Genomic DNA, 20,518 nt, shown 5'->3' on the forward strand with positions numbered 1-20,518 from the left:
CTGCACTCTGTGAGCAGTTATATTCTGTAACCTGTAAGCAGCTATATTTCCTGTATTTCCCAGGCACTATCCAGGTAGTGATAAAATGTAGAGAGTTTTATAATTGATCCTTATTCAGTTACCTGTTATTTGACTGTAATTGCCATCTGTTTTTATAGTTCACTGTTCAATATTTTTTATTACAATAAACCTTTACTAGTTTATTGACTCTGCTTGTCTGGACTAAGAATCCTGGTGGTTTGTGTGTTGGGTCTGTGAGTGCTTTCTAGGAATGGCGGGACCACGGGGAGCATGGCCCCAGTAACCTAGAAATCACTGGGGATAACTTGAGAGCGGGAGATTTGCCCAGAGGCAGTTAGGACCTAGTCAGTGGGAAGAGAGTGTAACTGTACAGCACAAAGTGTACAGCACATGCCCAGGTGCAGGCGGACCTGAGCTGTGCTGGGGACCTCCTCTAAGTGGCCGGAGGGTTAGCCCCAGGTGAGTGGCTAGGCTTTTTCTGACAGGAGATTTAGAATATATTGCACTAAATGAAAGATAGATACAACAGGCATCTCTGAGACCTGGTGGAAGGAAAATAACCAATGGGACACTGTTATACCAGAGTACAAATTATATTGCAGTGATAGGGTGGAATGAATTGGTGGAGGGGTAGCATTATCCGTTAAAGAGGGTCTCGAATCAAATAGATTAAAAATTTTGCAGGACACATAACACACCTTGGAAACCCTATGGATAGAAATTCCATGTGTAAAGGGGAAAAGGATAGTGATAGGAGTGCACTACTGTCCATGTGGCCAGGATGATCAGACAGATGCAGAAATGTCATAAGAAATTAGGGAGGCTAACACATTGGGGAACATAATAATAATGAGTGATTTCAATTACCCCGATATTGACTAGATAAATGTTACATCAGGGCATGCTAGAGAAATAAAATTCATTGCTTTATAGAGCAGTGGTATAGGAGCCAATAACAGGGAGAACAATTCTAAACCTAGTCCTTAGTGGAGCACATGAGTTAGTGCAGCAGCTAATGGTACTGGGGCCACTTGATAAAAGTGATCATTACATTTGATATAAACTGAAGTACACACTGAAAATCCAATACGTTAGCATTTAACTTTGAAAAAGAAGACTATGAAAAAATAAGAATGGTTAAAAAACAAAAAAAAAACCCAAAACCGAAAACGAAAAAAAAAACCAAACAAAAAACAACCTTAGAGGAGCAGCTGCAAAGGTCAAAATTTTACATCAGACATGGATGCTATTCTCAGAGATGCCTGTTATATCTATCTTTTCATTTAGTGCAATATATTCTAACTCTCTGATGTATACACAGAAAAAAAAACTGAAGGAATATATAGTATGCAGCAGAACAATAAACTGTTAAATCATCTGTAGCATCATCCACTTATTCCTGTGCTATTCTAAACTACCATCGTGGAAGCCCACATTAGATATATTCCATGTATTAAAAAAGGAGGAAGGAAGGCCATATGACACCTGGCATGGTTGAAAAGCGAGGTGAAGGACGCCATTAGAGCTAAAAGAAAATCCTTCAGAAAATGGGCTGAACAAACTGAAAATAATAGAAAACATCATACGGAATGGCAATTCAAATGGAAAGTGCTGATAAGAAAGGCAAAGAGACACTTTGAAAAGAAAATTGCATTGGAGGTAAAAACACATAGTAAAAACTTTTTTAGGTACAATAGAAACAAGAAGCCGATAAAAGAATCAGTTGGACTACTAGATGACTGAGGGGTAAGAGAGGCACTCAGGGAAGACAAGGTCATAGCGGAGAGATTAAATTAATTCTTTGCTTCAATTTTCACCAAAGAAGATGTGGGAGAGATACTAGTGCCAGAAATGGTATTCAATGCCGATGAGTCAGAGAAACAAACTAATATCTGTAAACCTGGAAGACGTAATGGGGCAACTTGACAAACTGAAGAGTAGCAAATCACCTGGACCTGATAGTATATATACCAGAGTAGTGATAGAACTGAAAAATGAACTTGAAGAGCTACAGTATGCTATCTGCTATTGTATTATGGGTTTTGTTTCTAAAATTTAAATAAAAATAAAAGAAAAATGACCTTGTAGAGTTATTGTTAGTAATATCTAATTTATCTTTAAAATCAAGCATGGTACTGGAAGATTGGAGGGTGGCCAATGTAATGCCAATTTTTAAAAAGGGTTCCATAGGTGATACAGTGAGAGCCTGATGTAAGTGCCAGGCAAAATGGTAAAGACTATTATAAAAAACAAAACTACAGAGCATATATTTAAACACGGATTAATGAAACAAAGTCAACATAGATTTAGTCAAGGAAACTCTTACCTCACCAATCTACTACATTTCTTTGAAGGGCTGAACAAACATGTTGATAAAGGTGAGCCAGTCGATACTGTGTATCTGGATTTTCAAAAGGCATTTGACAAAGTACCTCATGAAAGACTCAAGAGGAAATTGGAGAGTCATGGGATAGATCCTATTGTGGATTAAAAACTGGTTAAAAGATAGAAAACAGAGAGTAAGGTTAAATGGTCAGTGTTCTCAATGGAGAAGGATAGATAGCTGGGATCCCCAGGGGTCTGTGCTGGGACCACTGCTTTTTAACATATTTATAAATAATCTAGAGATGGGAATAACTAGTGAGGTAATTAAACTTGCTGATGATACAAAGTTGTTAAACTGCAAGAGGATCATAAAAAATTGCAAGAGGACCTTATGAGACTGGGAAACTTTGCACTTGCTCACATTAATTGTCATCTGCCATTTGGATGCTAAGTGATGCTTATGGGAAAGAGAAACCCAAACTATAGCTACATTTTGCAAGGTTCCACGTTAGGAATCACTGCCTAGGAAATGGATATAGGTGTCATCGTTGATGACATGCTGAAAGCCAATGCTCAGTGCGCAGCGGCATCTAAGAAAGCAAAGAGAATGTTAGGAAAAGAATGTAAAATAAGAATGTTATAATGCCTTTGTATCACTCCATGGTGCGACTACACCTAGAATACTGTGTGCAATTCTGGTCACCGCATCTCAATAAAGTAAGGGAATTAAAAAAGATTCAGATGAGGGTGATAAAAATGATAAAGGGGATGGGACAACTTCCCCATGAGGAAAGGCTAAAGCAGACAGGGCTCTTCAGCTTGGAGAAGAGACGGCTGAGGGGAGATATGACAGAGGTGTATAAAATACTGACTGGAGTGAAATGGAATGGGTAGAAGTGAATCACTTGTTTAGTCTTTCCAAAAGTACTAGGATTAGAGGGCACGCAATAAAGCTACTAATTAGTAAATTTAAAACAAATCAAAGAAAATATTTCTTCATTCAACATGTAATTAAACTCTGGAATTCATTGCTAAGAATGTGGTAAAAGCAGTTAGCTTAGCAGGGTTTAAAATTTGGATAATTTCCTAAAAGAAAAGTCCATAAGCCTTTATTAAGATGCACTTGGGAAAATCCACTGCTTATTTCTAGGATAAAATAAGCAGCATAAAATCTGGATAGGTCACTGTTGGAAACAGGATACTGAGCTTGATAGACCTTTGCTCTGTCCCAGTATGGCAACACGTATGTTCTTATGTGGCCCAACGTAAAAGGAAGGACGATAACGTAAGAGACTGGCAAGATTTCGTGACTGGCATTGCCTCAGACTTACCAAAATCAATGCAAAGACCAAACAAAGAGCCAAACTGCTATACTGAGATAAGTCTTGGTACATTTTCATGAGTATTGCAAATAAAAAGAATCATATCATCAACAAACATGCTGATCCTGCATTTCCTGCCCCTCACAAAAATGCCCTGTAGATCTGGGGAATTATGAATCTTAAATGCTAGGTTCTCCAAAGAAAGAATAAATAGGGGCGATAATGGACACCCTTGTCATGTGCCTCTCTGTAAGAGGAAGAAATCAATTTTACTTTTGTTAATCAGTAATTGCGCAGTGGGGGCTGTATACAAATTAACAACCTATTGTTGACAAGTGTCCACTATACCACATTTCTACAAAACCCAAAAAAGGTAGTTCCAAGTGACTTTATCAAAGGCCTTTTTGGTGTCCAAACTAGCCAAGATATCATCCCCCGCCCTTGCTGAGCCTTACTTTAAGGCCACTATTGCCTTTAAAATGTTTGATGATGCCAAACAGCCAGGCACAAAACCGATCTGGTTAGAGTGAACCAATTATGGAACTACTTTGCTTAGACACTGTGCCAAAATCACAGTCAAGATCTTCTTGTCTTGATTAATTAAGGAAATGATTCTGTAGGATCCTACCAGCTCCAGGTCTTTGCCCAGTTTGGGCAAGACGAGCACATGAGCATGACTCTGTTTCAGAAGCAGTGAGCCCCCATTTGATAGGAATTACACATAGATGCCATGGCAGGGCCTACACAATTTCTCAAGATTTTATAAAATTCAGGCCCCATGCAATCAGTCCCTGGGGTCTTAACCAATTTAAGTTTGTCAATAGCTTGTGAATTTCCTTGACTGCGATAGGGGCCATTCAGCACGTTTAGTTGCTCATCAGACTCCTGAAAAAACCCATCCCGCTGTTCAGTACCATAGGGGTCCTTACTGTATAGTTCTTGATAGAAACAAACTGGATCGTAATACCAACCCAGATCCCTTTATTCTCGTGATTCATGACAATTTCGTGGCTGGACCCCAGGTTTGCCATTAATTTCCCAACAATGAAAATCATATTTATACACATTGTGTGTCTTAAGAATTGCCATACTGGATCAGACCAATAGGTCCATCTAGCCCAGTATCCTGCTTCCAGCAGTGGCCAATTCAGGTCACAAGTACCTGACAGAATCCCAAATAGTAGCAAGATTCAAGCTACTGATCCTAAGGACAAGCAGTGGCTTTCTCCATGTCTATCTCAATAGCAGTCTATGGACTTATCCTCCAGGAACTTGTCCAAACCTTTTTCAAACCCAGATACACAAACCAATGATACCACATCCTGGTTGAGTGAAAAAATATTTCCTCCTGTTCGTTTTAAAAGTAGTAACCACCACTGAATAATAGGAGGAAATAACTACCACGATGGACGTAGTAAAAGATCAGCGAGTCTCACTCGATGTACCTTTTTCAGGTTTTACGCATTCGCTTGTCGAGGGGGTTTCTTTCGGGTCTGCAGGACCAATTGGTCTAGTTTTGTTTGGCATTATAAGAGACCTCAACTTCCTCATTCCTTCCTTTTTTTGGGGATCACAGGCAAAGGGGTCTGGGGGTGCCTAATGTTTTTTTGGTACTATAGGGCGGTGCAAGAGTGGGCAGCATTTGAGTAGTTCCAGACTCAGCCTCATAAGCACTGGGTACAACTGAAACAATTCTTCATAGGGTCTCGCCGCTTGGGACAATACTTATGGCTTCCTCGTCAGTTCCGTCAGCTTCCAGTAGATCTCTGCCCTTCAATTTCAAATACTTTCTATTATTGGGATTCTCTCTTTCCTACTCCAGATTACCTCGTCTTACTCCAATTGCTCTTAACCCTCTTTTCCCGCCAGGCCTTACACCAGGGGTGTTTTCTCGATGATCCATGCTCGGTCTGGTTACCTGGGGCCTGTTGTTTGATGAGAATTAATGGATTTCTTTCTCCAGTCTACAGCAGGAATATCATCTTCCCTCCACTGATCAGTTTGCCTATGCTCAACTGTGCCATTTTTTGTTCTCTGCATAAATAAAAAAAATTGGGTTTTACATGAAGATTCCTTTTTGGCAGACCTCTGTGAGGACTCAAAAGCACCAAAGACTTGATTTCCTGTTTGTATAAATATCAACAGAAGCAGTCCCAGCCTTATCTCTTGCATCGCTCTAACTGGAGTCGGGAATTGGGGTTACATATTGAGGATAATGACTGGAAGGTGATGGAAAGGGCTTTACTGAAGGTATCTCTGACAATTCCTTTTAAGGAAAATGCTGTTAAAGTGATGTATTGCTGGTACTTCACCCCTGTACGTCTACATCATATGTTTCTAGGTGTATCTACTACTAGTACTACTACTTAACATTTCTAAAGCGCTACCAGGGTTACGCAGCGCTGTATCTCCCTTGTGTTGGCAGGGCTGTGGGGATCATGGTACTATGGGGACCTTGTGGTGGTCTTGTGTCAAAGCTAAAGCATACTGAAAGGCCATCCAATATCGGTTACAAGGATGGCTGTCTCGACCACTTCGGTGGGACCAGAATTGGTCGAGACAGCGTAACACTCTTATCCTTACTGACTCATCAGCTCATAACCTTGGGGTCATCTTTGACTCCTCCCTCTCCTTCTCTGCGCATATTCAGCAGATTGCTAAAACCTGTCCTTTCTCTCTCTATAATATCACCAAAATTCACCCTTTCCTTTCTGAGCACACTACCAGAACCCTCATCCACACTCTTATCACCTCTCGCTTAGACTATTGCAACTTGCTTCTCACAGGTCTCTCCTCTTCAATCTGTTCAAAATTCTGCTGCACGTCTAATATTCCGCCAGTGTTGTTATGCTCATATTAGCCCTCTCCAAGTCACTTCACTGGCTTCCTATCCGTTTCCGCATACAGTTCAAACTCCTCTTATTGACCTCTAAGTGCATTCACTCTGCAGCTCCTCAGTACCTCTCCATTCTCATCTCTCCCTACATTCCTCCCCGGGAACTCCGCTCACTGGGTAAATCTCTCTTATCTGCATCCTTCTCCTCCACTGCTAACTCCAGACTCCGTTCCTTTTATCTTGCTGCACCTTATGCCTGGAATAGACTTCCTGAGCCGGTACGTCAAGCTCCATCTCTAGCCGTCTTCAATTCTAAGCTAAAAGCCCACCTTATTGATGCTGCTTTTAACTTCTACCCCTTATTTACTTGTTCAGAACCCTTATTTTATCATCCTCACTTTAATATTCCCTTCTCTTGTTTGTCCATCCTGATTGTAAGCTCTAACGAGCAGGGACTGTCTCTTCATGTTCAAGTGTACAGCGCTGCGTACGTCTAGTAGTGCTATAGAAATGATAAGTAGTAGTAGTATTTTAAGAAGTTTATATTCAAGTTCCAAGACAAACAGCAATGAAAAAATAAAAAAAACTGTTTCTATTAGACTGTATGATATATGGTTTATGGTCTTCCTATGTATTTCAGAAGTTATCTCAAAACAAAGCTTTAAATGCTGCTAAATCTTTCATCGCCATGTATCTGTATAATAACACCCGTACATACTTCAATAAAACTGTTTCACTTTTGTTTGACAGTCTTATTCACAGAGATCATTTTTTGGGGTTCCTGGGGGGAAAGGGGGAGAGAGGGTAATCCTACCCACTAACCTTTTTCTTCCCAGGGTGGAGGCACCAAGCGCCAAATGACCAAGGGACCAACGGAGTCTGCCCATGGAGGACTCCAGCCAGGTCGGGCCTCAGATCCAGGGACGCCCACAAGGATGCGTTACATATAGAGGCAATATTCAGTCACTATACTTGTGGAGGGGCATTTAAAATATGAAAATCCAACTCATCAGAATGTGGATGACCCAGTCAGTTTGTCACAAGTGGATGTCCATCTCGAATATATTTCAAACAGGATACAGCCTGTTCTAAAAGCACACGTAAAATGGATGTCCATGTGCTGGAAACATTCATCATGAACACCCATTTTACTACTACTACTACTACAAATAATTTCTATAGCGCTACCAGTCGTACGCAGCGCTTCACAATTGAACATGAAGAAAAGACAGTCCCTGCTCAAAAAGAGCTTACAATCTAAATCAGGACAGACAGACAGGACAAATAAGGAATAAGGGTAGGAGAGACAGATAGGACACATAGGGCAAAGGGACTATTGAAGAGAGGAAGACAAGATAAGGTTATGGAGCAGGTGACAAGTTAGGAATTAAAAGCAGCAAACAGGTAGGCCTTTAGCCCGGATTTGAAGGCGGCCAGGGATGGAGCTTGACGTTATGATTCAGGAAGTCTATTCCAGGCATAAGGTGCGGTGAGATAAAAGGAATGGAGTCTAGAGTTAGCGATGGAGGAGAAGGGTGCAATTAGGAGAGATTTGCCTAGTGAACAGAGTTCTTGGGAAGGAATGTAGGGAGAGATGAGGGTGGAGAGGTAGTGAGGGGCAGCAGAGTGAATGCACTTATAGATTAATATAAGAGGAGCTTGAACTGTATACGGAAACGGATAGGGTAGGAATTAAAAGCAGCAAACAGGTAGGCCTTTAGCCCAGATTTGAAGGCGGCCAGGGATGGAGCTTGACGTAATGGCTCAGGAAGTCTATTCCAGGCGTAAGGTGCGGCGAGATAAAAGGAATGGAGTCTGGAGTTAGCGATGGAGGAGAAGGGTGCAATTAGGAGAGATTTGCCTAGTGAACAGAGTTCTTGGGAAGGAATGTAGGGAGAGATGAGGGTGGAGAGGTAGTGAGGGGCAGCAGAGTGAATGCACTTATAGGTTAATAAGAGGAGCTTGAACTGTATATGGAAACGGATAAGGAGCCAGTGAAGTGACTTCAGAAGAGGGCTGATATGGGCATAGCGACTTTGGCGAAATATTAATCGTGCAGCAGAATTTTGAACAGATTGAAGAGGAGAGAGATGGCTGAGTGGAAGACCTGTGAGGTTTTAGCAATCTGTTGAATATGTGCAGAGAAGGAGAGGGAGGAGTCGAAGATAACCCCAAGGTTACGAGCAGAAGTGTCCAAATTATAAACGTGGGGAAAAGGAAGGACATGGACCTCTTTGTGGTGGCAGAGGAACTCTCATATTATTAAATGGCCACACGGTTAAAGTAGCCAGCTGAGAACCAGAACAGAGATCCAGAGGCCGCAAGTTCAAATCCCACTGCTGCTTTTTTTTTTTTATAAGCACTCCAGAGACAGAAAAATACCTAGTGTGACTTCCTTTATCTCCATTCAGTGGAGAACTGCACAATCGGAGCACCCTTCTGTAAGCTGGACACAAGAAGTACCAGGTCTAAATATGCTCAAAGTTGGATATCCATATTTTGGGCCCTCCCTAGTCCTGCCCAGACTACACCCCCTTCACATATAGATGTACTGCAGTGTAAGACATCCATATCTTGCCTTTTAAAATTGGGATTTGGACGTCCATATAATATGGATGTCTAAATGCCAGTTTTCAGTTGTCCAAAACAAGAATAGAGCTGCTAAAATAACCACCATAACTATACAGTTTAATTTATGACTACTCTCTTGCTTAGCTATATGGAAAGAAGCTGAATATTGCCACTATATCTATCTATCTATCTATATATATATCTATATACAGTAATTAGCTGTACTGCCCTTGCCCCATCCTCTCTCTGCCCCAGGACAATCTGGCCATGACAGAGGGAGTTTTCATGCAGTATCTGTTTAGTGCTGTTGAAAATCCATAAGAGGGGGATTTATATGTTTAGCAGCACAGATCTATACATTTTGAATACCAGCTCATGTGTTTTTACGTTGTCAAATCTGTCCAAGTATTGTCCCCACCCACTCCAAAGCTCTAATTTGTTAATATTATAATGTGGCAGGTTGAGTAAACAGAATAGCTAGCTATAGGGTTCTGTTCTGACTCAATTCATTCAACAACTGGTGCCACCTGGAAGCAACAAACAATTTTTGAAGGAAATAAAAAAGTAAAATAAAACACCTTTAAAAAGTAGAAGAAGGTGATGTAACTTTTACTATTTGCTAATAAAGAGTTTACAAAAAAAGGGAGGGGGTACACAAGCCTGTTGAAGTTGGCAAGATGGCACCTGCTACAGTGGTGGCACCCAATGGGCTACTGATAGAGTTAAGGATATACCTAAAGGAAGCCTCTGTAGAGCCCTGGGTCTGCTGAGCATACCAGTGCTGCTCAGTCAATTTGTCTGAAGCCAAACGGGGATGGCAAAAATCAAGGAGAAGATGAATGACAGAGGCAAAAGAAAAATCTGTAAAAATAAATAAGTCAACTGCTATGGACAATAAAGGGGAATACTCAGAAATCTGTGGTAAAAGTAGCTCCATTTGGTCAGCAAGATAAGTTTACCAACAGATTAAAGCCAGTATGTTATCTCTACGATGTATTAATAAACTTTGCTAGAGGGAAAATGAAACGTTTGGGCTTAAAAGATGGCATCAAAATATCATGCAGACTTCTGAACATGCGTCATAAATACCATTCAGATGGGAAGATCAAACCAGAGAGAAAATTCCATCTTGAAGGCTACACCCTTAAGAGGCATTTTAGAAGGCTGCGCAAGTCAGAATTGGGACACCCAAGCGAGAATGTGTGAAGTTCTGTTAGCATTTTAAAACAGGATCTGCCAACGCAGAGCCTATTCTAAGATACATGGAGAAATGGACATTTTATGTGCCGGTTTTGTCTGGTGGGATTGTTAATTTAGAAGCATAAACATTTCAAATATCAAGCGGCCAAAACAGGAACATAAATGTTTATGTCCTGAAATGCCAACATGCACATCTATGTGGCGGAACACTAACGATTTATGTTAGCCATTTAAGAAACATAAAACATTCATTGCACCTAAGCTGCCAGAGTTTGATATCCTTTACATTCGGGAGGGGAGCAGCAACCATTAGGGGGATTAAGGGAGTAACCTTTCCTAAACCCATCAGTGTAGCACTGCACAAAACAAGGGCATTACTGAAGCTACACATCTGGGGTAGCAGGCGTAAATCCCAATGTCAATCCTTTAGGACACAGAAGTGCATTCTCCTTCTGAAATGGGAATACATGTTTATTTTTAAGGCCCACCCTAATCCCCACCCAAAACACAGACCGCCCACTTACCATAAGCACGTTTTTTTTTGTTTTAGACGTGTATATCCTAGCTTAGTAAAATTGGGATTTAGACATTTATGTAATATTAAATGTTCAAATGCCTATTTATGTACATCAAAACCAAACAGGGCTTCTAAAATAACCAACTTTACTTTTAAGTTCTGAAATTTCCTCTTGATCCTTTGGGCTTCCAGCTGAACCTGCCTTTATTGGACAATAGTGCAGTCAATTGTCATTTACAAACATGGGATGGGGGAGGCAGGGATGCTCTTTTATTTCTAAACACTCCACCAAGCATACCCAGTGCAGTGAGATTGTGCATTGGCTCCTAAACTGCACTACCTCTGGAGTTCAGCCCACATGAACTTCAAGTCTGGCATCTAGGCAGTTGATGACTGATACTTCCTCCCCTCCAGGGGCTTTAAATGCTGCCACTGCACAATCCCCAGTCAAACCATTGCCACTGAGCAAAAATCATAATTCAAAATGACAAGTGTAAAACAGCTCAGCAAAACTGGATAAAGCCCCACCCAACAGTTCAAGGTAACACGTTCCTTCATGGGGTGTGGTTGTCATTCCCTCAGTGAATCACACCAGTGAAAAAAGTGAAAGCAAAAATTACAGGGGAGGCTCAAATTATTCTGTAGTGGTGTTTTGTTTTCAAACCATCTCCCATGTTTTTATTATCACTCAAAGAAAATAATATTCATAGCCTGAATGCAAGACTTGGCCAGTAGACAGTCAAGTCTTTTTCATAACTGCCGGCAACCGCCAGGCAGGCTCTAGCTATGCGCTAACATGTCATGCTTGGGGCTCATTTCAAGGTTGAAATTAAAGCCAGTACTGCATGTGTATTCAAATCTTGGGCTATTTCTTTGCCATTCTGGTTTCAAGAATTATGCCACGTTAATTATGATTCCCCCCCCCCCCCCCCCCCAACGTCTCAGACAAGAAATAAATCAGAGAACATACCATCTGCCGTTCCCTTCTGCTTTGCGTTTATTTCACTCATTTCAGGAGTCAGCAATCCATTCAAATCTGAGACCTAAATAATAACAGATAAAATAATCTCTTTACTTAGCTACAGAGAAAATGCTTGTGGAATGCATATAAAATAGCAAATACCAATCTGAGTGGCTTCTTCGCAATATATAATTTTGGAACCTCTATAGTTACTCTCTATATCACCCTTGGTTCCCAGACTCAAGAACTTAAAACACTACAGTGTCTTCATCTACTACAAAAGTGTTTTATCCAGGGCCGGTCAAATCCGGTAAGCGAGGTAAGCACCGCAGGGGGGCGCCTGCCTTCAAGGGCGCCGCTGCGCCGCCATACCGCACCACCCTTGGGGGTTTTAATCTTTTATTTACTTCTGTCGCAGCGGCTGCATCATTTCAAAGCCCTTCCCGTCTCTAGCCTTCCCTCCCTTCGTGAGTTCGTTCCCTCAGAGTCCCGCCTTCTGACGTCATTTCCTCTTTCTTCGAGGGCGGGACTCTGAGGGAACAAACTCACGAAGGGAGGAAAGGCTAGAGATGGGCAGGGGGCAAGTGGGTTTCTATGCCTGTGAAAGGAAGTTGGGTTGAGTTACGGTGGCCTACAGGAGCCGAACAGAAGTACACAGAGGAGCCGGGAGGATGACCCACCGTCACTGAAAAGACAAATCTCTGCGTCTGTGAGCCGGATTCCCGCCTCTGAGGCTCGGAGTCATGTTAACCATGAGGTAAATGGGCTCCAGCGGGGACTGCGGTACTCATGTGGAAGACAGGCACAAACTGTATGTGTCTAAAAACCCCGAGTAAGCGAATCGAGCGAAAGAGAGAGCAGAGGTTGTGTGAGGGACAGTGCGGAGAGCAGAGGGGCGGATTCTGAGGGGTGAGGAAGAGCAGGGGATATGTGGGGGAGAGAAGGGTTGAGAGCGGGAGGACGAGCAGGGGATTTATGGGAGACAGCACCGAGATGTGTCGAGGAAGAGCGAGAAATAGTGCAGGGAGGAGGGATGGGATGAGATGAGGAGAGAATTGATGGTTGACAGGCGGGAAATACAAAGTCACCAGACAACAAAGGTAGAAAAAATAATTTTATTTTCATTATAGTGTTTGGAATATGTCCACTTTGAGAATCAGGTGCTCAACGTTAAAAGTTTATATTTATTTACTTATTTATGGCATTTATCCCACATTAAACATGAATTAGATTGGAACCTTGCTCTTCACCTTTTAAGGCACTGGGCTGAAAAAGGGGCCAGGTTGGGAGAAGAGGGAGGGAGGGAGAAGAGAGAAAGGAGATACTAGACAGGGGGGGGGGGGGGGGCAACTGATAAGTCTGCAGGAGGGCACCAGAGACCCTAGGACCGGCCCTGGTTTTATCTACTTCGTAGTGACCTCAGCTGTGCTCATTGCCAGCAATGCTTTTTTGGCAATAGATCAAGCACACCAGGGCGTTAACAACAATCCCCTGACCTGACACAACTCATTAAGATGAGTATTTGAAACAATATATATAAATATAAAACTAAGTTATTCATAATATAAAATAAGTAAAAGTGAGCCAATGAAGAATGGTGTGCTTGATCCATTGCCAAAAAAGCATTGCTGGCAATAAGCACAGCTGAGGTCACTACGAAGTAGATAAAACACTTTTGTAGTAGATGAAGACACTGTAGTATAAAATAGCAAAGCCACATTCTGAATGGATTTTTCACGTTCTACTGAAGATGCTCCATTAAGAATGTTGAGGTTGATATTCAAAGAAATTGGAGGTCCCTGGCTGGTTAAATCACCTGTTCGGGGCTAACCAATAATTTTCAGTAGCACTTAACTGATTAGTACCACTGAAACTAATCAGTTAGCGCCGAACTGAAAATCAGCTATTTTACTACTACTGCTATTTATCATTTCTAAAGTGCTACTTTTATGGGGGTGCTCTGAGAGCCGAGTCAGCACTTGGTCGGTTAAGTGCCATTATTCAACATTTAACCAGCCAGGTTAATCACATAAATAGAACTGTGTAAAGTCAGTCCTATCTTTATCCGGTAAGCCATAAGCTGCTTAAGGGGCCCCTTTTACAAAGCGGCGGTAGAGCTATGCACCAAAATCGGGACTACCGCAAGGCTACAACACGACCCGGGTGATAGTTCCCACCCCCAGCGCAACAAAAATATTTTTTATTTTTGTAGCTCCGGGATTTACCTGGCGGTAATCGGGTTACTGAGTCCTTAATGTCACCTACATAGGTGGAAGAAAGGGCTTCCCCCGGAAATGGCCACATGACAATCCCTGTGATTAGCACAGGGTCATTTCTTTTTTTGGGCAGAAAACAACCTTTTACCCGCTGTGGTAAAAGGGGCATGGGCACACAGCCAGGGCCGGTCTTAGAAATTGCAGGGTCCTGTGCAGACCAGAGCGGTGGGGCCCCCCTGCCCCACCTAGCCCTGCCCCTTGTTAACGAGATGCATTTTAAACATTTTTTTAATTTCAAATAAAGACAAATCAAGCAAAACTCGTAAATAAAAACTAATTCAAAATGCACAATGCTATCATAGGAAACCTTTGGGTTTAAAAAGCAAAAACATGTACATGTAAGGATTGGATAAATGAATTAAAATAAATCCGCTTAATATGTAATACTTGGCAGCAATAATGAAATAGTGATTGAATATTCACATAGTAAGCAGCCTGAGCCAACAGATTTGTTTTCCACTGAAAACAATTAACTTTATATGAACTTGGCTGCTAATAGTGTGCTGAACTGGACAGTGCTGGCACATTTAGACACTCTGGACAGTTCTGCACGAAGGAAACCCTTCCCTCGTTAATCAATACTTTCTCTGTGAAACAGTAATAATAATAATCATAAAAAGCACGTGTATTTTTTAATATACCACTGCATTCCACAAAGCAAAAGGAGCAAGTTCCCACATGCCATCTTTTTTTCTTTTGATGTAGGCAAAGGGAAAAAAAAAAGATTTTAAATGCTCCCAGGTTTCAATCTAAGTAATTCATGTTTAATGTGGGATAAAATGCCATAAGTAAATAAATAGATGGACATCATGTTATGAGAATTAAATGCTCAACATTCAGAGTTTCTGTTTAGTGGCCCTTTACCAGGAGAAACAAAAATCTCTCACAAATATAATACTTTGAGGGTGTCCCTTTAACCAGCCCCTCCAAATGACACAGATATTATCTTTGGGTTTTTTTTTACTGTATCCTCCCCTCCCTGTCCCTTTAACCAGCCCCACCAAACGACACAGATATTACCTTGATTTTTTTTTTTTAAGTATCCTCCTCACCCACTTACCTAGGGCTATTCCACACCTCAACCCCACTCCCCCGAGCCACAGGGTGCCCTCCCGGCATATACCTGAAGACACCCTGGTGGTCTAGTGAGTCTTTGGGGCAGGAAAGATCCCAAATCTTTCCTTCCTCCTGCCAGCACTGGAAGTCTCGGCAGCCATTTTTAAAGAGCGATGTGACAACAAGGCGTCAGCGCTGGCAGGAAAGACTGGGGATCTTTCCTGCCCCAAAGACTCCACTACACCACCAGGGCAGCGGGGTTGAGGTGTGGAATAGCCCTAGGGGAGGCAAGGAATCAGATAGTGGCAGTGGGGTAGTGGGAGGGAGCGCCATGGGGCCCTGTGCGACCGCTCTTCTCGCCCCTGCCTAAGACCAGCCCTGCACACACAGCAAATCTACGCGCCAATGCCACAGCAGGCCCCCTTTTACCAGAGTTAGTAAAAAAAAGGCCCTAAATGCTGAATACTGCAATTAACCAGTACTTAATTAAAAATCAAAAACTTTGTTTTAAACTTAAAATATTGTGTGATCCAGTCTCTGGAACCCGTGGTCTCTGTTCCCACTTTTCTTCTTGTTGTGAGCTACTCCGTGGGACTTTTTGAATTCTCCACATACGTGAATTCTCTTTGGTCTTAACCAGCTAAGAACATAAGAAACATAAGCGGTTGCCATACTGGGACCAAAGGTCCATCAAGCCCAGTATCCTGTTTCCAATAGTGGCCAACCAGGTCACAAGTACCTGGCAAGATCCTAAAACAGTGGAATACATTCTATGGTGCTTATCCTAGAAATAAGTAGTGGCTTATGGACTTTTCTTTTAGGAAAATATTCAAACCTTTTTTTAAACCCCACTAACTGCTTTTACTACATTCTCTGGCAACGAATTCCAGTGTTTAATTACACGTGTGAAGAAATATTTTTTCCGCCTTATTTTAAAACTAGTACTTCGTAGATTCATTGCTTGCCTAGTATTTTTGGAAAGAGTAAACAAGCAATTCCATTCATTATTTTATAGACTTCTATCATATCTTCCATCAGCTGTCTTTTCTCCAAGCTGAACATCCCTAGCAGTTTTAGCCTTTAGCTAGCTCCAGAAACCCATAAATCCAGTGGAGCTGCCCAGACATGGTCCAGCATTGCCTCCGGCAGAATATTGGGACCTTTGGTATTTTATGTACATTTTGGGACCCATTTACGAAAACTTAGTGCACACTAATGGACATTAGCCTGCTCCAAGTGCCATTTGGCTCATAGCTATGCCATAGGATGCTCAGTGTTTAGCACACAGTAACGTTCATTAACACGTGCTACACTTTAGTAAAACGGCCTCTTTGCTAGGTAAACTGAATTGCTCGACTTGGAGATAAGAAACTACTGTAATCTGTTAATATATGTGCCAACTTCTATCTTTTCTAGATTCCTGAATGCGTTTATCTTAGAGAACATCTTCTGAGGTATCATACAACCCTCATATGGTCCTTGTGTGCAGAACAATATGAAGCTAAAGAACAACCGAGCACCTTCTTTCTCCGAAAGGAATGTCAGGTTTCACACTGGCTTGCTAGTTTACCGAGTCTCAAGTGTATTTTACCATTGCCACATTAAAACACATGAAGCTGGCAATATAAGGCTGTGGGAAGTTAATATTCAAACCCAATGTCAACTGTGTAATTGGGATTTAGACAATTATGCAATATTAAATGTCTAAATGCTGGTTTATGCACATCTAAAAGAAACATAGTGCTTCTAAAATAATCACCTTTTCTCCTGCTCTCTCAAAAGTAGTGTTAAAGGTATTGGCAACGTATAATGTTTCTGAGTAGGAAAAAAAACAGTTTGAAACGTTGAATAAAGGTAATGACATCGATAGAAGTAAAGACACATCTATGATCGTGAATAAATTAAAATTAATAACACGTTTAGAACTAAATGGGTCAGCATTGGTTGAATATTGTAAAAAAGAACAGATCCCAAGAGGTCTAAGGGTAAACTAAGCACCCCAAATGTTAAAGATTCGCGAGAATTTGTTGATCTATGGAACAAAATATTGAATAAGCACAAAAGAGAAACTTCATTCTGCTGTACCAGTCCATCTGCTGGAAGCAGAGAAATACTGGCAGGTTCCAAGCACCATCCCTTATGCTATGATGAGAGTATTGAAACGTTAGCATTTTCTGCCTCCGTCAACTGGTTGTGGGACATAACCCACTTGTCTGAACTTGGCAAGGCTAAGGAATGAACAATAGATTTTAATATAGAAAAGCAAAATTAGTTAGAAATTAGCAGCACAGAAGGTTTAGAACAAACAAGGTTGTGCAAGATATACCATGTGATTAAAATGCTCTTTGAAACTATAACTATAATACAAGTAGGTTCAAAGGAATTCTTAATTACTCTGCTGTACACGTACCCCCATTTTTGTGGGTTTTAAGAAATTTCAACCAATGGCTCTTTAAAACAGGACCAAAGAACAGCTTGAAAAGTGTATATAAAACAGAGGTGTACCCAGCAGGCCATTTTTTTAGGGGGGGGGCACGGTAGATTGGGGGCCACCCATTCCTCTCTTCAGTCTCCCCCCCCATTAAAAATATCACCTTTGCTTGTCCAAGCCCTGCGATCTGAACATCCCCTGGTGCGAAGAAGTCGGCGGCCTGCTTTCTGGCTGCCAACACCAGCACTCCTTACTCATGCTCAGTTCATGCATGCAAACTGAGCATGTGCAAAGAGTTCCAGAGTTGGCAGCTGGAAAGCTTGCTAGTGACATCTTCATACCAGGGGAGGTTCAGGCCGCGGAGCTATTCGGCTGGCGGGGCTTGAGCACCCCCTTCCAGCCATTCAGGGTACTGCAGTTGGGGGAGGGGCTCCAAGCCCAAAATGGTGGCCTACCTGTGGCTACACCACCAATATTAAAGCATGAGAAAAAGGCAAGTTTCTCTTTGTAAGAGTCAAATATAGAAATTATACCATTTTGGAAGTTGGAAGTAGGTGGGGCTCGGATACATGGGTATGATTTACACACTGAAAGTAGTGACAGTCTGTAGGGAGTTAGTGTGGGTGGGGGGGGATATGAGCAGGAGGGTGTGCAGTTAAAGGTGACAATACTGAAGAATGGTTGAGGTCCCAAAAAAAAACATTAACCCTCCCTGGACACAAATGAAGACACTTGCTCAATATGGGGGGGGGGGGGGGGGGTATTCAGCATCCACTACACCTACACAGCTGGTTCCTATGTGTAAAACAGTGTGTAGCTGCCGTCTGTGCATGTGCCTAAGAGGAAAAAAGGGTGTGTGCATTTGTCTACCTGCATGCAGAGTGAGTAACTGATCCTCCCACCGAAGTTCCTAATTCTCTACACTATGAGCACACCTATATTTGCATCTCATTAGCGTTGAGCATTAGGGCGGTTTTTCTGCGCTGTTCCGGTGGTATTTTTGGTGCTATTTGGAACAACGCCGGAGTTCTGACCATCGGGTTACTGAGTGCAGTATGTTTTAGAGTGGGGGTTGTCTTCAGTTTTGTAGTTGAGGGTCTGTGTACACACAAGTGGGTGTAAGTGAAACGTATAAATGGAGCATAGGTCTGGCATAAGGGCTGTGAGTAAAGAGACTTCTATAAATGTGCAGCTGGCCTACATTCATCCAAGTATTTTAATATACTGTGTGCACATGAGTGAGTGCATAGAATGTGTATGAGGCTGAGTGGATTTGAGTAGAAGTATATGACTTCACGATGTGTTTGTGGAGGTTCAGTGTGTATGAGCCTGTCCTTCTCTCACCCTCCTCCAATTTGTTTTCTTCTTTTTCCTCTCCATCTCTCTTGCTAACCCTCCCTTCTCAACCTCTTCTTCTCCCTTCCTCTTTCCTGCTGCATGGGTCTCCTCTCATGTAGTAGAATTCCAACTGACAGCACCGTGCTCCTTCACTGTCCTGTAACCCATTTCTTACTGGGTTTTATCTTCTTCCCCTTTAGTGGCCGAAGGTTTACTTTGCAAAGCCTTCTGAAACTAGAAATTCCTGCATATGGATGCAAGGATAGGCAGACGTCTCCACAACAGGTGCTCCAGACTGTGTGAAATGCACCTAAAATTCAAACAAGTAAGGAAGAACACAAAACGTCCAGCTTCCCCTTCCTTTGTTAGGAAAGTCAGGCATGTCTGTGTAAGGGACTTGGTGAGAACAGCCATGGTGAAGTACGACTCAGCAGACTGTTTGTGTGTATACTGAAACTACAATATCTGATTTACAATAAATTCCTTGTTTGCATATCTACTATAATAAAACTCACCCTCAACGTTCTGAGGACACTGACGTCAGTGAAGCCAAGCTCTGACTTCCTTCAAAAAGGTTCGAAGGTTCGTGGTGGTGAAGCCACCAAAATCGCTCCGGGCCCCGCCCTCGAGGGCGGAGCAATGGCAGAACAAAACGGGTTGGCAGGGAGGGAGGGGGTGTTGGCGACGAAAACCTTGCTAGTGCCCGTTTCATTTGCTCTGAAACGGGCCTCTTTTACTAGTTTGTAATAAAACAGCTGGAAATTAAGAAAGTGACTCTTTACTTATGGCTGTTGAGACTATTTGGCTTGCTGTTTAGTAGTACACTGGCTATGAGAACAGTACGATAGAAGCTTACCTTTTCTGTTGTATCATCAGTTTTTTGTTTGAAGACATCTCTCACATCAGGCGCATGATGGTGCTTACTCTTTCTCCTCATGGTGTCGATTCTTTTTTGTACAGCTGCTGACTGAGTACGAGTAAGAGTCGACAGGAACACCATACTTTCCTGAGAATCACCTGCACACTCGGCAAAGAGGTTTGACAGACCTGCTTCCTTTAGCCACTCTTCTTCCAATTCCCCCTCTGATGGAAACAAAGGCGAACATACACTAGTTTCTTCTCTGGACATTTATTAGAGACTATGCAGTTCGTATGCATTTCATCTAGACCCCTTTACATTAATGCAGCTTCTCCCAACCTGCATCTGTAACTTGATTAGTCTGCTGCAGTAGATGGCAGAATTGGTCAGCAACAACCCAAGTAGATACATCAAACATTTTTCAAATAGAAAAAAAATTAGAGAAAATAGAAGTTCAATGAAATAACTCAGTGAATGAAAACATTTATGACTTTAAATAAACAAAGCTTGTCTTTCATCTTAAAGATGTTATCTCAATCAAATTGATTAGTGCTACTGAGTGCACAAAATATAAAATACAAAAAGCTTTTTCAAAAAATATTTTTCTAAAAAAAATAATAAAACCCTTTTACCATGTACCGATGAGGAGGTGGGTGTGTAAATCTTGCTGGCATAAAGTATGAACCAGTAAGGGGCACTGCTGAGGTTCGTAGTTAACCCATTTCATAGTGGAAGCTGAAAAGTATTGTTGTAGTGAGCTTCCTAAAAGGTATTAGTGTCCTGTCAACGGGCTGAAATAAACAAG

The 20,518-nt window shown here is 41.9% G+C and overlaps 1 protein-coding gene across 1 annotated transcript in view; it reads right to left on the reverse strand.

Annotated features, from left to right (window-relative positions):
* Window positions 1–20,518, reverse strand: part of LOC115464300 (rho GTPase-activating protein 18-like) — a 118,027-nt gene that overhangs the window by 81,844 nt on the left and 15,665 nt on the right. The window contains exons 3-4 of the mRNA XM_030194691.1: window positions 19,711–19,937; window positions 11,763–11,835 (exon numbers count right to left, since the gene is read on the reverse strand). Of these exons, the coding sequence (XP_030050551.1) occupies window positions 11,763–11,835; window positions 19,711–19,937 (300 nt within the window). The remainder of the gene's footprint in view (window positions 1–11,762; window positions 11,836–19,710; window positions 19,938–20,518) is intronic.

This window comes from Microcaecilia unicolor, chromosome 3, assembly GCF_901765095.1.
Source record: "Microcaecilia unicolor chromosome 3, aMicUni1.1, whole genome shotgun sequence".
Classification (NCBI taxonomy): domain Eukaryota; kingdom Metazoa; phylum Chordata; class Amphibia; order Gymnophiona; family Siphonopidae; genus Microcaecilia; species Microcaecilia unicolor.